General features: G+C 61.5%; 1 protein-coding gene across 19 annotated transcripts in view; it reads right to left on the bottom strand.

The window, feature by feature from the left end:
- EXD3 (exonuclease 3'-5' domain containing 3) overlaps positions 1–17,339 on the bottom strand; it is a 124,410-nt gene that overhangs the window by 77,534 nt on the left and 29,537 nt on the right. For 17 of the 19 annotated variants that reach the window (XM_034929641.3, XM_055117411.3, XM_063594082.1 and 14 more), the window contains exon 3: positions 6,872–6,936. The exons of the other annotated variants lie outside the window; for them this stretch is intronic. In XM_034929641.3, coding sequence (XP_034785532.2) covers positions 6,872–6,936 — 65 coding nt within the window. The remainder of the gene's footprint in view (positions 1–6,871; positions 6,937–17,339) is intronic. 19 annotated transcript variants of the gene reach the window in all.

The raw sequence follows: 17,339 nt of genomic DNA, 5'->3' as shown, positions 1-17,339 counted from the left end.
ACTTTCTTTCTACCAGACCTCATTCCTCTGACCTGGACTCTGTGAGCAGCAAGCGACTGACTGAGCGTGCAATGTGGTTACAGCCAAACACAGAGAGTCGGTGGGCAAATGGAGGAACGACGCATCAGCCAGGCGCGGTGGCCACGCCCGGAATCCCAGCACTTTGAGAAGACGAGGCGGGCCGATGGCTTGAGCTCAGGAGTTCAAGACAAGTCTGTGCAACATAGCGGAACTCCGTCTCTACCAAAAATACAAAAAAATAGCCAGCATAGTGGAGCCTGTAGTCCCAGCTACTTGGGAGGCTGAGGCAGGAGAATCCCTTGAACCCGGGAGGCGGAGGTTGTAGTGAGCTGAGATTGTGCCATTGCACTCCAGCCTGGGTGACAGAACGAGACTCTGTCTCAAAAAAAAAAAAAAAAAAAAAAAAAAAGGGAAAGGCAGATTTCAAAAAGGACCTAAGGCTGGGTGTGGTGGCTCATGCCTGTAATCCCAGCACTTTGGGAGGCCAAGGTGGGAGGATCACTTGAGGTCAGAAGTTTAAGACCAGACGTGCTGGTGCGCACCTGTAATCTCAGCTACTCAGGAGGCTGAGGCAGGAGAATCGCTTGAACCTGGGAGGCGGAGGTTGCAGTGAGCTGAGATTGCGCCACTGCACTCCAGCCTGGGTGACGTAGAACCAGGCTCTGTCAAAAAAGAAAGGAAGGGAGGGAGGGAGGAAACCTAAGAGAACTTTGAAAACAAAAAATAGTCGTTGAATTTTTTTTTTTTTTTTTCTGAGACAGTCTTGCTCTGTCGCCCAGGCTGGAGTGCAGTGGTGCGATCTTGGCTCACTGCAATCTCTGCCTCCTCGGTTTAAGCGATTCTCCTGCCTCAGCCTCCCAGGTAGCTGGGATTACAGGTGCAGGCCACCACGCCTGGCCAAGTTTTTGTACTTTTAGTAGAGATAGGGTTTCGCTATGTTGGCCAGACTGGTCTCAAACTCCTGACCTCGTGATTCGCCTACCTTGGCCTCCCAAAGTGCAGCTGGCATGAGCCACTGCACTTGGCTGAAATTTTTAATAAAAGTAGTAGTTTGACAGTTCCTCAAAAAGATAAACATGATTACCACATGACCCAGCAATTCTATTCCAGGCAGTTTCCCAAAGATTTATTTGTTTATTTATTTTTATTTATTTATTTTTTGAGATGGAGTCTCACTCTGTCGTCCAGGCTGGAGTGCAGTGGCATGATCTTGGCTCACTGCAACCTCCGCCTCTGGGGTTTAAGTGATTCTCCTGCCTCAGCCTCGCAAATAGCAGGGACTACAGGTGCATGCCACCACGCTCGGCTAATTGTTGTATTTTTTGGTTTAGATGGGGTTTCGCCATTGTTGGCCAGGCTGGTCTTGAAGTCCTGACCTCAGGTGATCCTATCACCTCGGCCTCCTAAAGTGCTGGGATTACAGCCGTGAGCCACCACACCCGTCCTCCCCAAAGATTTAAAAACAGGGGCTCAAGCAGATGTTTGTAGATGAATTTTCAGAGAAGTACTTATTTACAACGGCCAGAGGTGGAGATGGTGCAGATGCCCCTCAGCTGTCTATGGAGAAACAGCGTGTGGCCTGGCCACGTATTACTCAGCCACAGAAAAGGAGGAAGCTGACACAGACTTCCATGTAGACAAGCCTTGATATCGTGCTAAATGAAGAAGCAAGTCACAAAAGACCCCATGTTATGTGACCGCATGTGTGTGAGCTGTCCAGAAGTGGCAAATCCAGAGGCAGAAAGCGGGTGAGCAGTGGCCAGGGCCTGGGGCCGAGGGGAATGGGGTGTCTGTGTGATGGGTACGGGGTTCGTGGGTGACGGTGACCGCTGCCTGGGGCCGAGGGGAATGGGGGCGTCTGTGTGATGGGTACAGGGTTTGTGGGTGACGGTGACTGGGGCCTGGGGCCGAGGGGAATGGGGGCGTCTGTGTGATGGGTACAGGGTTTGTGGGTGACGGTGACTGGGGCCTGGGGCCGAGGGGAATGGGGCGTCTGTGTGATGGGTACAGGGTTTGTGGGTGACGGTGACTGGGGCCTGGGGCCGAGGGGAATGGGGCGTCTGTGTGATGGGTACAGGGTTTGTGGGTGATGGTGACTGGGGCCTGGGGCCGAGGGGAATGGGGCGTCTGTGTGATGGGTACAGGGTTTGCGGGTGACGGTGACCGTTGCCTGGGGCCGAGGGGAATGGGGGCGTCTGTGTGATGGGTACAGGGTTTGTGGGTGACGGTGACTGGGGCCTGGGGCCGAGGGGAATGGGGGCGTCTGTGTGATGGGTACAGGGTTTGTGGGTGAGCAGTGGCCAGGGCCTGGGGCCGAGGGGAATGGGGCGTCTGTGTGATGGGTACAGGGTTTGTGGGTGATGGTGACTGGGGCCTGGGGCCGAGGGGAATGGGGGCGTCTGTGTGATGGGTACAGGGTTTGTGGGTGATGGTGACTGGGGCCTGGGGCCGAGGGGAATGGGGGCGTCTGTGTGATGGGTACAGGGTTTGTGGGTGACGGTGACGGGCCTGGGGCCGAGGGGAATGGGGGCGTCTGTGTGATGGGTACAGGGTTTGTGGGTGACGGTGACTGGGGCCTGGGGCCGAGGGGAATGGAGGCGTCTGTGTGATGGGTACAGGGTTTGTGGGTGACGGTGACTGGGGCCTGGGGCCGAGGGGAATGGGGGCGTCTGTGTGATGGGTACAGGGTTTGTGGGTGATGGTGACTGGGGCCTGGGGCCGAGGGGAATGGGGGCGTCTGTGTGATGGGTACAGGGTTTGTGGGTGATGGTGACTGGGGCCTGGGGCCGAGGGGAATGGGGGCGTCTGTATGATGGGTACGGGGTTTGCGGGTGACGGTGACCGTTGCCTGGGGCCAAGGGGAATGGGGGCGTCTGTGTGATGGGTACAGGGTTTGTGGGTGACGGTGACTGGGGCCTGGGGCCGAGGGGAATGGGGCGTCTGTGTGAGGGGTACGGGGTTTGTGGGTGACGGTGACCGTTGCCTGGGGCCGAGGGGAATGGGTCATCTGTGTGAGGGGTACGGGGTTTGCTTCTGAAGCGATGAACCGTTCTGAAACCAGAAGAGGTGCACAGGTTGTGAAGATGCTAGAAAGATTCACGAAGCACGACTGGGTGCTCCAGGCCATTGAGTCACTCATTGTGAAACGGCTGGTTTTATATGTCGTGCATCTTACCCCAATAAAACATTCAATGAAGCCGACGCTCCGTGGCTCTGATTTGGGGTGCGCTCTCGCCCAGGCTGGTTTCTGGCACCCCCGGAGTTCTGCAGCAGCCGTTCTAACCACACCCCGCCTTCCCTCACTCCTGTTTCAGTCCCGTAAACCTTCTGCAAAATCCTGGCCCTCCAGACCCCAGCTGGGTCCTCCCCTCCAGGCCCCCAGTGGCAGCTGTGCCCCTTGTGTGCCCACGTCGGCCAGCGCAAGCCACACATGGACCCAGTGCCCACTGCACCCCTGCCAGCCTCAGGGCCCCAGCCCCTTGTTCTGGGAGACTTCAGTCCTGGCCCAGGCATCTCCTTCCAGCTCCTGTCCTTATCTTGGTGGCCTCAATGAATGTGCCAAGACCCTTGGGACCCATGGCTCTGAGACTGGGCTCCCCTTGCCCTGCCTGCCTCCCTCCCGGGGTCCCTGTGAAGGAAGCCGTCCCACCCACCCTGCCGGTCCCTCCTCCCTTCGAGCCCTTCACTGGTCTTCACTCCTCATTCCTGGTCCCCTCAGCTACAAAGAGCCTCCTGCTGTGCATGGAGAAAACAATGTGAGCTCCCCCGACCCCAACCCCCCTCTGGGCGTCCCCCCCAATCCCCCCACCGGTATCTCCCCCACGCCAACCACCCTCTGGGCGTCCCCCCCAATAACGCCCGCCAGTATCCCCCCTCTGGGCATCCCCCCCAATCCCCCCACTGGTTCCCCCCCACCCCAATGCCCCTCTGGGCATCCCCCCAATCCCCCCGCCGGTATCCCCCCTCCTCCCCAACCCCCTCTGGGCGTCCCCCCCAATCCCCCCGCCGGTATCCCCCTTCCTCCCTGCTGGCTGGCATCCCCTGCACTGAGCTGTTGGCTCCACTCACGGCTTCAGTAGTGGGGCTGGGGGGGTCCCATGGGCTCAGCAGCACCAGAAGGCCCCCCCGAGGGGCTGTTAGGATAGGACCACCCTGTTACAACAGGACCATTTTGGGAAGCCGAGGCAGGTGGATTGCTTGAGGTCAGGAGTTCAAGACCAGCCTGGCCAACATGGTGAAACCCTGTCTCTACTAAAAATACAAAAATAGCCAGGCGTGGTGTTGCACACCTATTAATCCCAGTTACTCATGAGGCTGAGGCAAGAGAATCACTTGAATCTGGGAGGCGGAGGTTACAGTGAGTCGAGATCATGCCACTGCACTCCAGCCTGGGTGACAGAGCAAGACTCTGTCTCACACACACACACACACACACACACGAAAAGCCTGGGTGCGGTGGCTCACACCTGTAATCCCAGCACTTTGGGAGGCCGAGGCGGGCGGATTACCTGAGGTCAGGAGTTCGAGAACAGCCTGGCCAACACAGTGAAACTCCGTCTCTACTAAAAATACAAAAAAAATTAGTCGGGCGTGGTGGCGCGCGCCTGTAATCCCAGCTACTCCGGAGGCTGAGGCAGGAGAAGCCCTTGAACCCGGGAGGCGGAGCTTGCAGTGAGCCGAGATTGCACCACTGCACTCCAGCCTGGGTGACAGAACAAGACTCCATCTCAAAAAAAAAAGAAAAAAAAAGACAGGAACACCCCACCACAGGCTGCTGGGCAGTGGGGCTGGGAAGGGCCCAATGAACCAGGGGAGCCCCACTCTGGGAGTGCGCCTACTCCAGGCCCTGACCCCGCCCCAGCCCTGCCTCCTCCTCCTGCTCGTCTCCCAGGCTGCTCCCACCCGCCCGGTGTGCTGGCTCCTCTCTCACGGTAGAGGAACATCCAAGCCCTCCCAGACGGCCAACAGTCCCATTGCCCCCTTTATACTGCAGACCGCCCCAAGGAGTTCTCCAAAATCCTGGTCTTCATCTCCCTCCTCTGGGGGCACCCGGCGTCTGTGCCACCATATGGGGGTCCCCAAGACCTCCATGTGCAGCCGGCTCTAGGGTTGGGCTTCTCCTCAGCACCCAGGACCCCCAAGGACCCCATCTTCAAGGCTCCTGGCCCACCCAGGGCCACTGGGCGTGTGGCATTCGCCAGCTTGCTGGAATCCGGGAATGTGATGGAGGCGCGAGGAGGAGGTGAGAGCACGAGGAGGAGGTGAGGGCGCAGGGAGGAGGTGGGAGCACGCGGAGGAGGTCAGGACGCGGGGAGGTGGTGAGGGCGCGGGGAGGAAGTGAGGGCCCGGGGAGGAGGTGAGGGCCCGGGGAGGAGATGACGGCACGGGGAGGAGGTGAGGGCACGCGGAGGAGGTGAGGGCACGCGGAGGAGGTGAGGGCGCGCGGAGGAGGTGAGGGCGCGCGGAGGAGGTGAGGGCGCGGGGAGGAGGTGAGGGCGCGCGGTGGAGGTCAGGGCGCAGGAGCAGGTGAGGGCGCGCGGAGGAGGCGAGGGCGCGCGGAGGAGGCGAGGGCGCGCGGAGGAGGCGAGGGCGCGCGGAGGAGGCGAGGGCGCGCGGTGGAGGCGAGGGCGCGCGGTGGAGGCGAGGGCGCGCGGAGCAGGCGAGGGCGCGGGGAGGAGGTGAGGGCGCGGGGAGGAGGTGGGAGCATGCGGAGGAGGTGAGGGCGCGCGGAGGAGGTGAGGGCACAGACACGGGCCCCCCCATGAAGATGAAATGCCTGACGGCCTCATGACTGTCAGCGGAGCCCAGAGCAGATCGCAGCCCTGTCTGTGTAGAAACAAGCGCTGGTCCAAGGAGACGCCAGGACGAACATCAGGACATAGGGAGGAAAGGACAGTGGAATCCCACAACTCAGACACGTGGGGGGCGGGGGGCAGAGGGCGGGACCCGGGGAGGCTCACACCACACACGCAGGTGCCAAAGAGCAAGGAAGACTGAGCGTCACAGACGAAGGTCCGACAAGAGAGCCTGGAAATGGAACGGCAGAGGGAAATCTCAAAAGCAAGGACAGAGATTCACAAGCTGGAGGCCCAAGAAGCCACCGAGCTGATGGACAAATGAAAGCTGGCAGAGGTGGGTGCAGGAGAGAGGCAGACACAGGAGCAGGCAGCGCCAGGGCTGGGGTCAGAGGGCATCCCCCGGGCCTGCAGGGGTGACCTCAGGCCAGTGGATGTGGCACTCAGAGGAGTTGGGCTGGGGTTGGAGGGCGTCCCCCGGACCTGCAGGAGTGACCTTGGGCCAGAGGACGTGGCACTCAGGACTTGGCAGCTTCCTGTGCACAGGCCATTGCCACTAAGGAGCCGGAATCCGCGTCTGCCCCCACAGGGGGCCGGCCCTCCCTCTGTAGCCTCTCCCCTGGCTTCTCCCGCCCAGCCTCCTGCCCTGCTCAAGTCCCACCCCTTCCTAAGGCCTCCCTGTCCTGGACACCTGCCCCAATGGCCACCCGGGCCTGGGTGCTCTGGCGGTGGCAGGACGGGGCCTCAGGCCTGGCAGTGCTGGCGACAGCTGTGTCCCTGCAGGTGAGTGGCCCCTGCGCCTCCCAGAGGTGACCTCAGAGGGGCTGCTGGGGCCAGGCAGTGCCTTTACCACCCTGGGGACTTGAGGAGGACCGCCCCCTGCCCCACACAGGCCACCCTGGAGGCGGTCTGGGGCAGCAGCTGTGCAGGACCCTGTGGCCGTGGGGGGCTGTGCAGCTTCCTGACCAGGGAGGCCTCCTGTTAGGCCAGTCTCTGCCCAACAGTCAGTTCTGCCGGCTGTGACTCGGCACGTGGTGGCTGCCACGTCCACTCACCTGCTGCCGCTCCCGCGTGGACCACAGGGTCTGCAGGGCCTGCAGGAGCAGGAGGGGGTCCTGGCCTGTGGAGACAAGATAACAGCCGTGGGAGGGAGAGGCAGGTGCAGGGGCTATCGCACAGCCCGCCGGGAAGTCCCTCCCACTGACCCGCAATGCCTGGGGCTCCTCTGGACCCCGGGGGGCCGGGAACCCTCCCCCACCTCTGTCTGGCACACACACAACACACCTGCCAGCTGCGGCAGCACCCACCCTGTTCCTTCCCTGTGGCCCGTGGCCGCCCATCCAGCTGAGTCCGCCCGGCAGCACTTCAACCACGCTCAGCCCTGGGAGCTGGGCCTCATCTTTCAGCTGCAGTTGCAGAGCAGCCCTCGTGGGCCTGAGCCTCTACCTGCTCCGCCCGGCGCCCTCGGCAACCTCATCAGCATCTTCTCGCCCAAACCCTGCACCACAGTCCTGGCACCACGAGGACCCCAAGCCCCTGCCCTCTTTAGGTTTCGGTCCCCGGCCCTCCCGCGCCGCCCCCTCCCTCCAGCTCTGCCTGGGAGGCCCCCACCTCACTGTGCAAGCTCTGCAGCAAAAGTGCCAACCAAAGACGCTGCCCCACACGGACAGGGCCACCAGAGCGAGACCCGAGGGAGGTTTCCAGACAGAACCCGGGGGCTGCGTGGCTTGGCTTGGAGGCCGGTGGTGCAGGGGAGTGGAGACCCACTCGGGCCTGGTCATGTGGTAGGGTCAGGGTCGGAGGCCAGGGAGGGGCGGGTGCCAGCAGGGACTCCACAGGGGAGGCCTGAGGACAGGAGCCTGGGTGGATTCCGCAGTGAACTCCCCCTGGACCTGGGGGGCTGTGGAAGCTGCTGGGCCCCCCTGCAGGGCAGGACGGGAACAGGGAAGGCCCCGTGTTGCTGCGAGGGAGGCTGAGGACTCACATGAGATCAGATCAGACCTCAGCAGCTGGATTCTGCCACACACGCCAGAGAAGCGTGTGTGACGGGGGTCACCCCAGAGAGCCAGGCTGACTTAACAGGAGAGTCCAAGGTTATGATTCAGCCCAGGACCGGAAGAGAGGAGAGAACCACATGGCCCTTTGGGTAGACACAGAGCAAGTGTTCTAAAATTCAGTTCAGCTCACGATTTAAGAAATAACTCGCCTGGGACGGGCAGGGAGCGCCCTGAACTGGGTAAAAGCCATGGGCGAGCGTGAGGCGTGGTGCTCAGGGCAGCACATAAGGACGCCACAGCCCGGCCCGGAGCCGTCCCAAGCAGGTGGCATCCAATGCGGAAGGAAAACAGAAACATCAGGACCGGCCGACAATGTGATTGATTACACAGAAAGCCACGAAGGATCAAAACTACGCCGTTAGAATTAACCAATGGGTTCGGCATCAATGCTCAGCACAAGCCAAAATGAGAAAATCAGCAACAAACAGAAATGGCCATTTCAAAAATCACTTACAACAGCATCAGCAATGTCAGATTCCCCGGGAGAAATGTAACAAAAGCAGCTCATGCAAAACAAAACCCGGCCGGCTGTCATCTCAGCACTTTGGGAGGCCGAGGCAGGTGGATCATTTGAGGTCAGGAGTTCGAGACCAGCCCGGCCAACGTGGTGAGACACTATCTCTACTAAAACTACAAAAGCTAGCTGGGCGTGGTGGCGGGTGCCTGTAATCCCAGCTACTCGGGAGGCTGAGGCAGAACAGCATGAACCCGGGAGGCAGAGGTCGCAGTGAGCCGAGATCGGGCCACTGCACTCCAGCCTGGGCAACAGAGCGAGACTCCGTCTCAAAAAAAAACCAAAAAACCATAAAACATCGTGGGGCGCCCGGGCTCCACCACGGCGTCTCTGCAGCCACCTGGGCCTGGGTGGCACGGGCCAGCATTCCCGTCTGCGCTCAGAGCTGTCCCACCGTCGTGCACAGTGTGCTGCACACAGAGGCTGAGAACACTCAAATGTCCACTGTAGGAGGACGGAGCGAGTGGATCAGCCCCGGGACGATGCCCAGGTGGGGAGGACGCACCCCACCACGTGGCCATGGCAGGCAGTGTGACTGGCCCCGCGTTCTGGGTGCTGCATGCTGGGCATGGCTGGCGATGGGGCCGGGCGGGGCTGGGCGGAGCGTGCTGTGGTGTGTTCACGATCACGTGCCGAGCCATATCGTGTGCTCTGCGTTCCTTCCTACACATGGGTTGCACTTCACAATAAACAAAAGAGACTTTTGTTATTTAATTTAATATTTTATTTAGAGACGGAGTCTCACTGTCACCCAGGCTGGAGTGCAGTGCTGTGATCTCGGCTCACTGCAACCTCCACCTCTCAGGTTCGTGATTCTCGTGCCTCAGCCTCCGGAGTAGCTGGGAGTACAGGCGCTCACTGCTACGCCTGGCTAATTTTTGTATTTTTAGTAGAGACGGGTTTTCACCATGTTGGCCAGGCTGGTCTTGAACTCCTGAGCTCAATTGGTCCGTCCACCTCAGCCTCCCAAGGTGCTGGGATGACAGGTGTGAGCCACTGCGCCCAGCCCAAATTTTCTTTTAAAGCAGAGTTTCAGATACGTGAGATGAGAAGGTTCTGCAGGTGGACGGTGGTGGCAGCTGTGCAGCCACATGAGTGCCCTTAATGCCACTGAGTGTACACAGGAAAGTGGTTAAAATGGTAAATTTCATGTTATGTATATTTCACATATTTTTAAAAGCAGGGTGAAGCTGGGCAAGGTGACTTACACTTGTAATCCCAGCACTTTGGGAGGCTGAGGTGGGTGGGTCGCTTGAGCCCTGGAGTTTGAGACCAGCCTGGGCAAGATAGCAAGACCCCATCTCTACCAAAATAAATAAAATTAGCTGGGCATGGTGGCACTCCTGAGGTCCCAGCCACTTGGGAGGCTGGGGTGGGAGCATGGCTGGAGCCTGGGAGGTTGAGGCTGTAGTGAGCCCTGATTGTGCCACTGCCCTCCAGCCTGGGGGACAGAGTGAGAACCTGTCAATCAATCCATCCATCAATAAGCAGGGTGTCCTTATTATTCTTTTTAAGTTCTCCAAATCGAGATCCACCTTTCCAGGTGGGACGTTGGTGATGCCGGCCCTCCTACTCCCCAGTCAGTGTTGCTGGTCTTCACCCTGCTCAGGTCCTGCTGGTTCTGCCCTCCAGGTGGGCAGGGTCTGCCCCCTCCCACCGACCTGGGCCACTCCAGATTCCCAGGGGACTCCCTGCCTTGACGCTGTGCCCTCAGACAACACCCAGCCACGCAGCACGGCACAGCCCTAGCATCCTACAGAAATATGGGGCAGGCCAGGCCACTTTGTGGACTCCACCGTGGCCCCTCAGCCTTGAGAGTCAAAGCCAGGGCCCACCACATCCTCCCAGCCTCCACCCTCTGTGTACCTGGACCCTGCCCCTTGGGCCTGAGGCTGCTTCTCCAGCACCCAGCAGCCTGCCCGGAAGCCCCCTTAGCACCCCTGCTCCCTGCCTGGCCCCCTCAGCGCTCCTCCCTGCCTGGCCCCTGGCCCCTACTCCCTGCCTGGCCCCCTCAGCACCCCTGCTCCCTGCCTGCCTCCCTCAGCACCCCTGCTCCGTGCTTGGCCCCCGGCCCTTGCTTCCTGCCTGGCCCCCAGTCCCTACTCCTTGCCTGCCTCCCTCAGCGCCTCTGTTCCCTGCCTGGCCCCCGGCCCTTGCTTCCTGCCTGGCCCCCAGCCCCTACTCCTTGCCTGCCTCCCTCAGCGCCTCTGTTCCCTGCCTGGCCCCCGGCCCCTGCTCTCTGCCTGGCCCCCGGCCCCTGCTCCCTGCCTGGCCCCCGGCCCCTGCTCCCTGCCTGGCACCCGGCCCCTGCCCTTCTGCCCCTGTCGCTTCACTGTGGCCTCAACGCTGAGCCCCAGGGCAGTGACCGCCTGGGTCTCCTTCCAGGCCATGGCCGGTGCACGATGGACACTCCACGGTGCCCGCTCCGGCCATTCCAGGGCCAGCCGTGCACACATGGTGCTCACAGCCCACGCAACTGGGGAGCCCTGGGGAGCCCTGAGTCTCTCGGGCCAGAGCTGGAGGGACCCATGGCAGGTGTGGCGGGACAAGTCTCTGCCGTGCCGGGCTCGGACACGGCCATGCTGACACTCATCTCACACAATTGCTGGCTTCCTGTTCATACAACAGAAGAAAAACAGGATGTCCAGGGGCGGCTTCTGTCTGAACGAAGAAGACAAGCGAGCTCTGTGAGCCCCAGGGCTCAGCAGTGAGAGGACAGGGTGCCTGGGAGAGCCCTGGGGGACACACCCCGCTCAGCACACAGCACCCCACGCACCCCAACTCAGGGATACCACGCAGGGGCACGGGGTCCGAGAAGGGCGGGTGGGGCTTGGAGCTGACACCGAGGGACCTCCCAGACCCGCTCTCCGGCCCCAGAAGCCCCAGCCAGCCCTCCCTGAGGTCGCTTCCTCATGCAGTAGCTTCTGGGGGCCTTTGGTCCCCAGCGTGGATGTTCGGCCGGAGCTCCGTGGGTGGCCTCTGGCCCCCACCTCCACACCCAGGCCCAGGTTCCCTGAATTCGCCAAGTTCATCAGTGCCGCACCGATGCCTGGGACCTGCAGACAGGCAGGTCTAGGACGCTGAGACAGATGGCCCTGGCCAGGAGGCTGGGCCCTGACCCCGGACCCTGCTCCTTGGAACCGTGTGGGTAGGGGCAGAGCGGGGCAGCTGTGTATTAGGAGGACACCTAGAAGAAACTCAAGCTCAAGAATAAAAGTCCCACAGTCCCCCGAATGTGGATTCACATCCAAGACCTGGGCTGCTTCTCTCTGGGGGGCTGAATCATGGTCCCTGCCCAGCACCAGAGCCTGGTGCCCACACTGGCTTCCCCCCCAGCCACCCTCCCCAAAACGTGCCTGGGAGGGCTCAGGAACTCTGTGGGGTCGGCCTGAGGGTGTCCAGGCAGAGGCGGCCAGGACGGCTCCACCATCTGTCCCCAGGACGGCTCCCCAACTGACACCCCCGCGCCGGCCGACGGGAGGACGGATGGTTGCAGGGACGCAGGATGGGCAGAACACAGGGACGCCACTTCCTCCAAACGGTACCCGGCTAATGGGGCTGCCTTCACCTTGAGACACAGACGCACTCGCGAAACTGTGGGCTGCGGAGTGGGTGGCGCTGAATTCAGGCTCTGTTATTCCCAACACTCTACCATAAAGCGGGGATGAGAAACACAGGGGGCTTTTTATCCACAGGGTTGGGGGCACAGAATCCCCAGGAACTGAGGCCGACCCCAGCAGCGGGCGCCAGGCAGAGGACACCGGGCAGCGGATGCTGGCAGGGGACACCCGGCCTCCAGGCAGTCTGTGACGTGGTCTTCACAAAGCCCCCGAGTGGGTCTCCCCCGCAGCCGGCTCTCCTCTTGGGGCCTGGGTCACAAAGCTCACAGCCCGTCTCCAAGGCCGTCCCACACCTGCCAGCAGCATCAGACCCCGCAGCAGTGAGTGTAGAAGAGCCCGGCCGCCCAGACCAGACCCCACGCGCTGTGGTGACCTGCATGTCCACGGATCCGGGCACCTGCTATCAGCGCAGCGCCCCGCCTGGGTCAGCCCTCTGACCACCCACGGACAGCAGAAAGGGCCAGCCCACGGCCTCGGCTCCCCTCAGAGACCCCACGGCACCTCCCGCAGGCGTGTCCCGAGAGGCCGCGCCCACCCACCACGCACTGGGGCCTCCGTCCCTCTGCCACGAGTCTGTGTCCTGGTGGCCTTCTGGTGTCCGGGGGCAGCTGAGATGGGGCCACCCCCTCCAGCCCAACCGTCTCTGGTCTCAGATTCCACCCACACCTGCCTGTGCTCAGCTGCAGGCAGGGCGGGGGACATGATAAGGACAGAGGCGGCAACGAGACCCCAAGCCCGGCGGACAGCGTGTGCCCTCCACCTCGGCCGCCACAGAGGACCGCCCGTGTCTGGGGAGTGAGGTGAAGGGGCTCCCGGAGGTCCAGCATCTGGCACGGAGCCCCTTGCTCTATCAACACAGCGGCCCACAACCCCAGCACAGCACCGTCTCTCATCGGTCATGGGTCCCCTCACCCTCAGTCCTACTCACTTGCCTCATCCATGAAGCCGAGGGCCTTGGAGACAGAACCTGACCCAGCCTGAGCCCAAGCTGCCTCTGCTGGGAAAGCGGGATGAGGGGGAGAGCCCACCGTTCGATGCTGTGGACCCCACAAGGAGGCAGAGAGGGGAAGGGCGGTACCAGCTCAGGGGGCACGAGGCGGACGCCACTCAGAGACAGTGAGGACATCGAGGTGCTGGGATGCTCGGAGCGAGAGGGACAGAGAGGGACAGTGAGACCGGCAAGGAGCTGGGACGCTGGGAGCCAGGTGGATGCATACAGAGAGGGACAGAGAGATCCCCAAATTTCATTCTGCAACCGCAGGTCAGAAAATCTGCTGAAGAAAAGATCCTACCTACAACAGAAATCTTGGAAGATGAAATGCCTATTTTTAAAAAGTAACAGACCCGGCATGGTGGCTCATGCCTGTAATCCCAGCACTTTGGGAGGCCGAGGCGGGCAGATCACCTGAGGTCAGGAGTTCGAGACCGTCCTGGCCAACATGGCGAAACCCTGTCTCTACTAAAAATACAAAAATTACCCAAGCATGGTAGTGGGTGCCTGTAATCTCAGCTACTCAGGAGGCTGAGGCAGGAGAATCACTTGAACCTGGGAGGTGGAGGTTGCAGTGAGCCGAGGTTGCACCACTGCACTCCAGCCTGGGTGACAGAGCGAGACTCTGTCAAAAAAAAAAAAATGGCCAGGCACAGTGGCTCACACCTGTAATCCCAGCACTTTGGGAGGCTGAGACGGGCGGATCATGAGGTCAGGAGATCGAGACCATCCTGGCTAACATGGTGAAACCCCATCTCTACTAAAAAAATACAAAAAATTAGCCGGGAGTGGCGGCGGGCACCTGTAGTCCCAGCTACTCGGGAGGCTGAGGCAGGAGAATGGCATGAACCCGCGAGGCGGAGGTTGCGGTGAGCCGAGATTGTGCCACTGCACTCCAGCCTGGGCAACAGAGCAAGATTCCGTTGCAAAAAAAAAAAAAAGTAAATAAATAAAAATTACACAAATAAATAAAAACTAAAAAGATAACAGTATGTTCTGGGTGGTTTTACATAAATTAACTCCTTCAATATTCACACAGAAATGAGGCCCAGTATTGGCGTTAGAATCATCATTCAGATGAGAAAACAGGTTAGGCAGCGTGGCCCGGTCACACAGTGAGGAAGATGAGCCCTCTCTGCTGGCAGGTGTGGAAGGGCGTTTTCACGGTTTTATGAGGCCAGCTGTGACTTCCCTCCGGTCTCCCTCATGTCACCCTCATGTCACAGCCCGAGGTTTGGCTCCGCAGCCTTGGAGGCAGAGAAAGCACCACCCCCACTGCCAGCTGGGCCTGGGCAGGCGCCGGGCCAGGCCAGCTCAGCCTCCTTCAGTGGAGCCGAGGAGAGAAAGGCCCGGGAGCCTCCTGGCCAGGTCAAGGCCAGTGGACGCTGAGGGCAGGGGGCAAGGACACAGTGAGGGTGGCTCAGAGGCTGCCACAAAGTGCCTGTGACCTCGTCGTGGGACTGGGACAAGCCCGTCCCCAGGGTCCTGGAGGCAGATCTGGTGCCCACACCTCTGGGGGACCCACGGTGGGGCGGGGGTGGCCTGCTCGGCATGGAGAGGGGCAGGGCAGCCTCGGCAGCTTCTCCTTACCCCCCTCCCAGCAGGGCCTCGGCCGCCGCCCTTCCTCAGGTGTCCCCACGTCCACCCACAGCCACAGCCCACCAGTGAGGCCTGAGAGGGAGGCGTCTCCAGGAACCCGCACGTTCACGGTGCGTTACGAGAGCGGCACGCGCTCATCACGGAGCTTCGTAGGAAAAGTGGCCTCTCCTGCGGGCCCTGCCCTGTTCACCGCCGTGTCCACGCTGGGCGGGTGCCGAGGAACCCGTCTGGAGCGTGGACGCTGGATGTGAGGCTGGCCATGTCCCCAGCCCCAGGCACCTCAGCAGGCCCAAGCTGTAGGGCATGGGTCTCCTCCGGGAAGCCAGGGCAGCCTCAGCCTTGGAGGCTCCCATTGTCCGGAGCCCAGCAAGATGGGGAGGAGCGGCGGATGTGGAGGGAAAGGGAACCCAGGCCGGCAGGCTTCCTGGAGCTGCTGCATCTGCCAGAGGGCCGGGCTCCCCGCCCCACCCCACCCCACCCCACCGCCCGCCGGCCGCCGGACCTGGTGATTCCCGGAGCTGCTGCCTCTGCCAGAGGGCCGGCCGCCCCGCCCCGCCCCGCCCCGCCCCGCCGCCCGCCGGCCCTGGTGCCCAGCTGCAGTTTAATGCCGTCTGTGGGACTCTGAATTTCCCAAGGAAGGCTCAAGCGCTGCCTGGAAACCCCGAACCAGGTGGACGTGGGCAACGTGGACTTTCTGACCTCAACTGCGCCTGCTCATGCGAAAGCTGAAGTTTTTTATTTTTTTTGAGATGGAGTCTCACTCTGTTCCCCAGGCTGGAGTGCAATGACACAACCTCGGATCACTGTAACCTCCGCCTCCAGGGTTCAAGCAGTTCTACTGCCTCCAAGCCATTCTCCTGCCTCAGCCTCCCGAGTAGCTGGGAATACAGGCGCCCGCCACCATGTCCAGCTAATTTTTGTATTTTTAGTAGAGACAGAGTTTCACCATGTTGGCCAGGATGGTCTCGATCTTCTGACCTTGTGATCCTCCCGCCTCGGCCTCCCACAGTACTGGGATTACAGGCATGAGCCACTGTGCCTGGCCAAGGCTGAAGTTTTAAGAGGAAAGGAATCTGTGAGTGCAGTGGACATTCGGATGGAGAATGTTTCTTGGCCTCGGGGGAGGGAGAGAGGAACAGGAGCTCAGCCCCCTTCTCCTGTCCCGATGATGCCTCCTGACCCAGCGCGGGAGGGCCTCTCTAGAACAGGCCAGAGGTGGCCACGTGGACTCCCCTCCAATGACCTGGACCAGGCACTCTACCTAAAAGGACAAACCTAGGCCTGGCTGTCGGGGGCAGGGTCCCAGGGGCCACAGACGCGGCTGTCCTGCTCAGTGACCAGGGTGGCACGGACAGGTGTCCAGGCAGCGAGGCAGGGCCAGCACAGGGGCCAGGACACCTCCTGGGAAGAAGCTGACCCAGAGCCCGAGTAGGGGAGCCGGCTGCGGAGGGCTGAGCTGGGGCCTCTTGTGGAGCTGGCCTTGTTGACAGAGCTGGACACGAACCATGTAAGGGCAGATGCCTAAAGCAGCACAGAAAGGATGGGGGGATGCGGCCATTCCAGGAAGCGCCAGGCTGTTCCAGGGGGTGCTGTGTCTGTTCTGGGGGGGCTGTCTGTTCCAGGAGCACCAGGCTGTTCCAGGGGGCGCCGAGGCTGTTCCAGGGGGCGCCGAGGCTGTTCCAGGGGGCGCCGAGGCTGTTCCAGGGGGCATTGAGGCTGTTCTGGGGGGGGGGGCCGTGTCTGTTCCAGGGAGGGCCATTAGTGTTCCAGGGGGCACCATGTCTGTTCTGGCGGGGGGCCGTGTCTGTTCCAGGGAGGGCCATTAGTGTTCCAGCGGGCACCATGTCTGTTCTGGCGGGGGGCTGTATCTGTTCCAGGGAGGGCCATTAGTGTTCCAGCGGGCACCATGTCTGTTCTGGCGGGGGGCTGTATCTGTTCCAGGGAGGGCCATTAGTGTTCCAGGGGGCACCATGTCTGTTCTGGCGGGGGGCTGTATCTGTTCCAGGGAGGGCCATTAGTGTTCCAGGGGGCGCCGAGGCTGTTCCAGGGGCCCTGCTAGCTGGGGTGTTGCACTTTGAAGACATCCCACTCTGCTTAGGTGGAGAAGAGGCTGTAGAAGCCTGTGGGTGCCTTTGCAGGGAGAGTCAGCTCTGTGCTGAGGCGAAGCCAGGGTCCCGTGCGCTCCCCGGCCCCGAGGGCGGTCTCCAGGGGAGGTAACAGGGCCTCATCCCACACAGGTGCAGGCCCGGGGCCCGCAGATGGCCTCAGAGGAGGCGGTGGATGAACGGAAGGGTGAGGGGGTCTGGGCCCATCCCCAGAGGGGCAGGTGTGTGGTCAGGGCCCCACAGGACAGCCAGGGTTGTGCCTGCTGACGGGGCCACATCCACACCAAGCCCCGCCCAGCTCAGAGGCAGCCCCTCCCCGAGCACACGGTGACCTGGCTACATCAGGGAAGGTGACATGCCCGGAGGTGCCCCCACAGCCCTCAGCACCCACTGGGACACAGAAGAGGAAGGCAGAGAGGAAGCCCCTGGAGGGGTCCAAGGCCCGAGGAGGCAACTGCGTGGGATACGGAAACTGAGGCAGAGAGCCTCGGCTGCTGCCATGTGGGAGCAGGGCTTTCACAGAGGGGAGGGCCATGGTCCTGCCCCATGGAGGGGCTGCCAGGCAGGGCATGTGTAGGGTGGAACTGGGCAAAGGCCAGGGGGCGGTGAGTGAAAAGGCAGTAAACCCACAACAAAC

The sequence above is a fragment of the Pan paniscus genome, chromosome 11 (genome assembly GCF_029289425.2).
Source record: "Pan paniscus chromosome 11, NHGRI_mPanPan1-v2.0_pri, whole genome shotgun sequence".
Taxonomy (NCBI): domain Eukaryota; kingdom Metazoa; phylum Chordata; class Mammalia; order Primates; family Hominidae; genus Pan; species Pan paniscus.
Note: the sequence above shows the minus strand (reverse complement) of the source record. Positions and strands in the feature narration are given on the sequence as shown.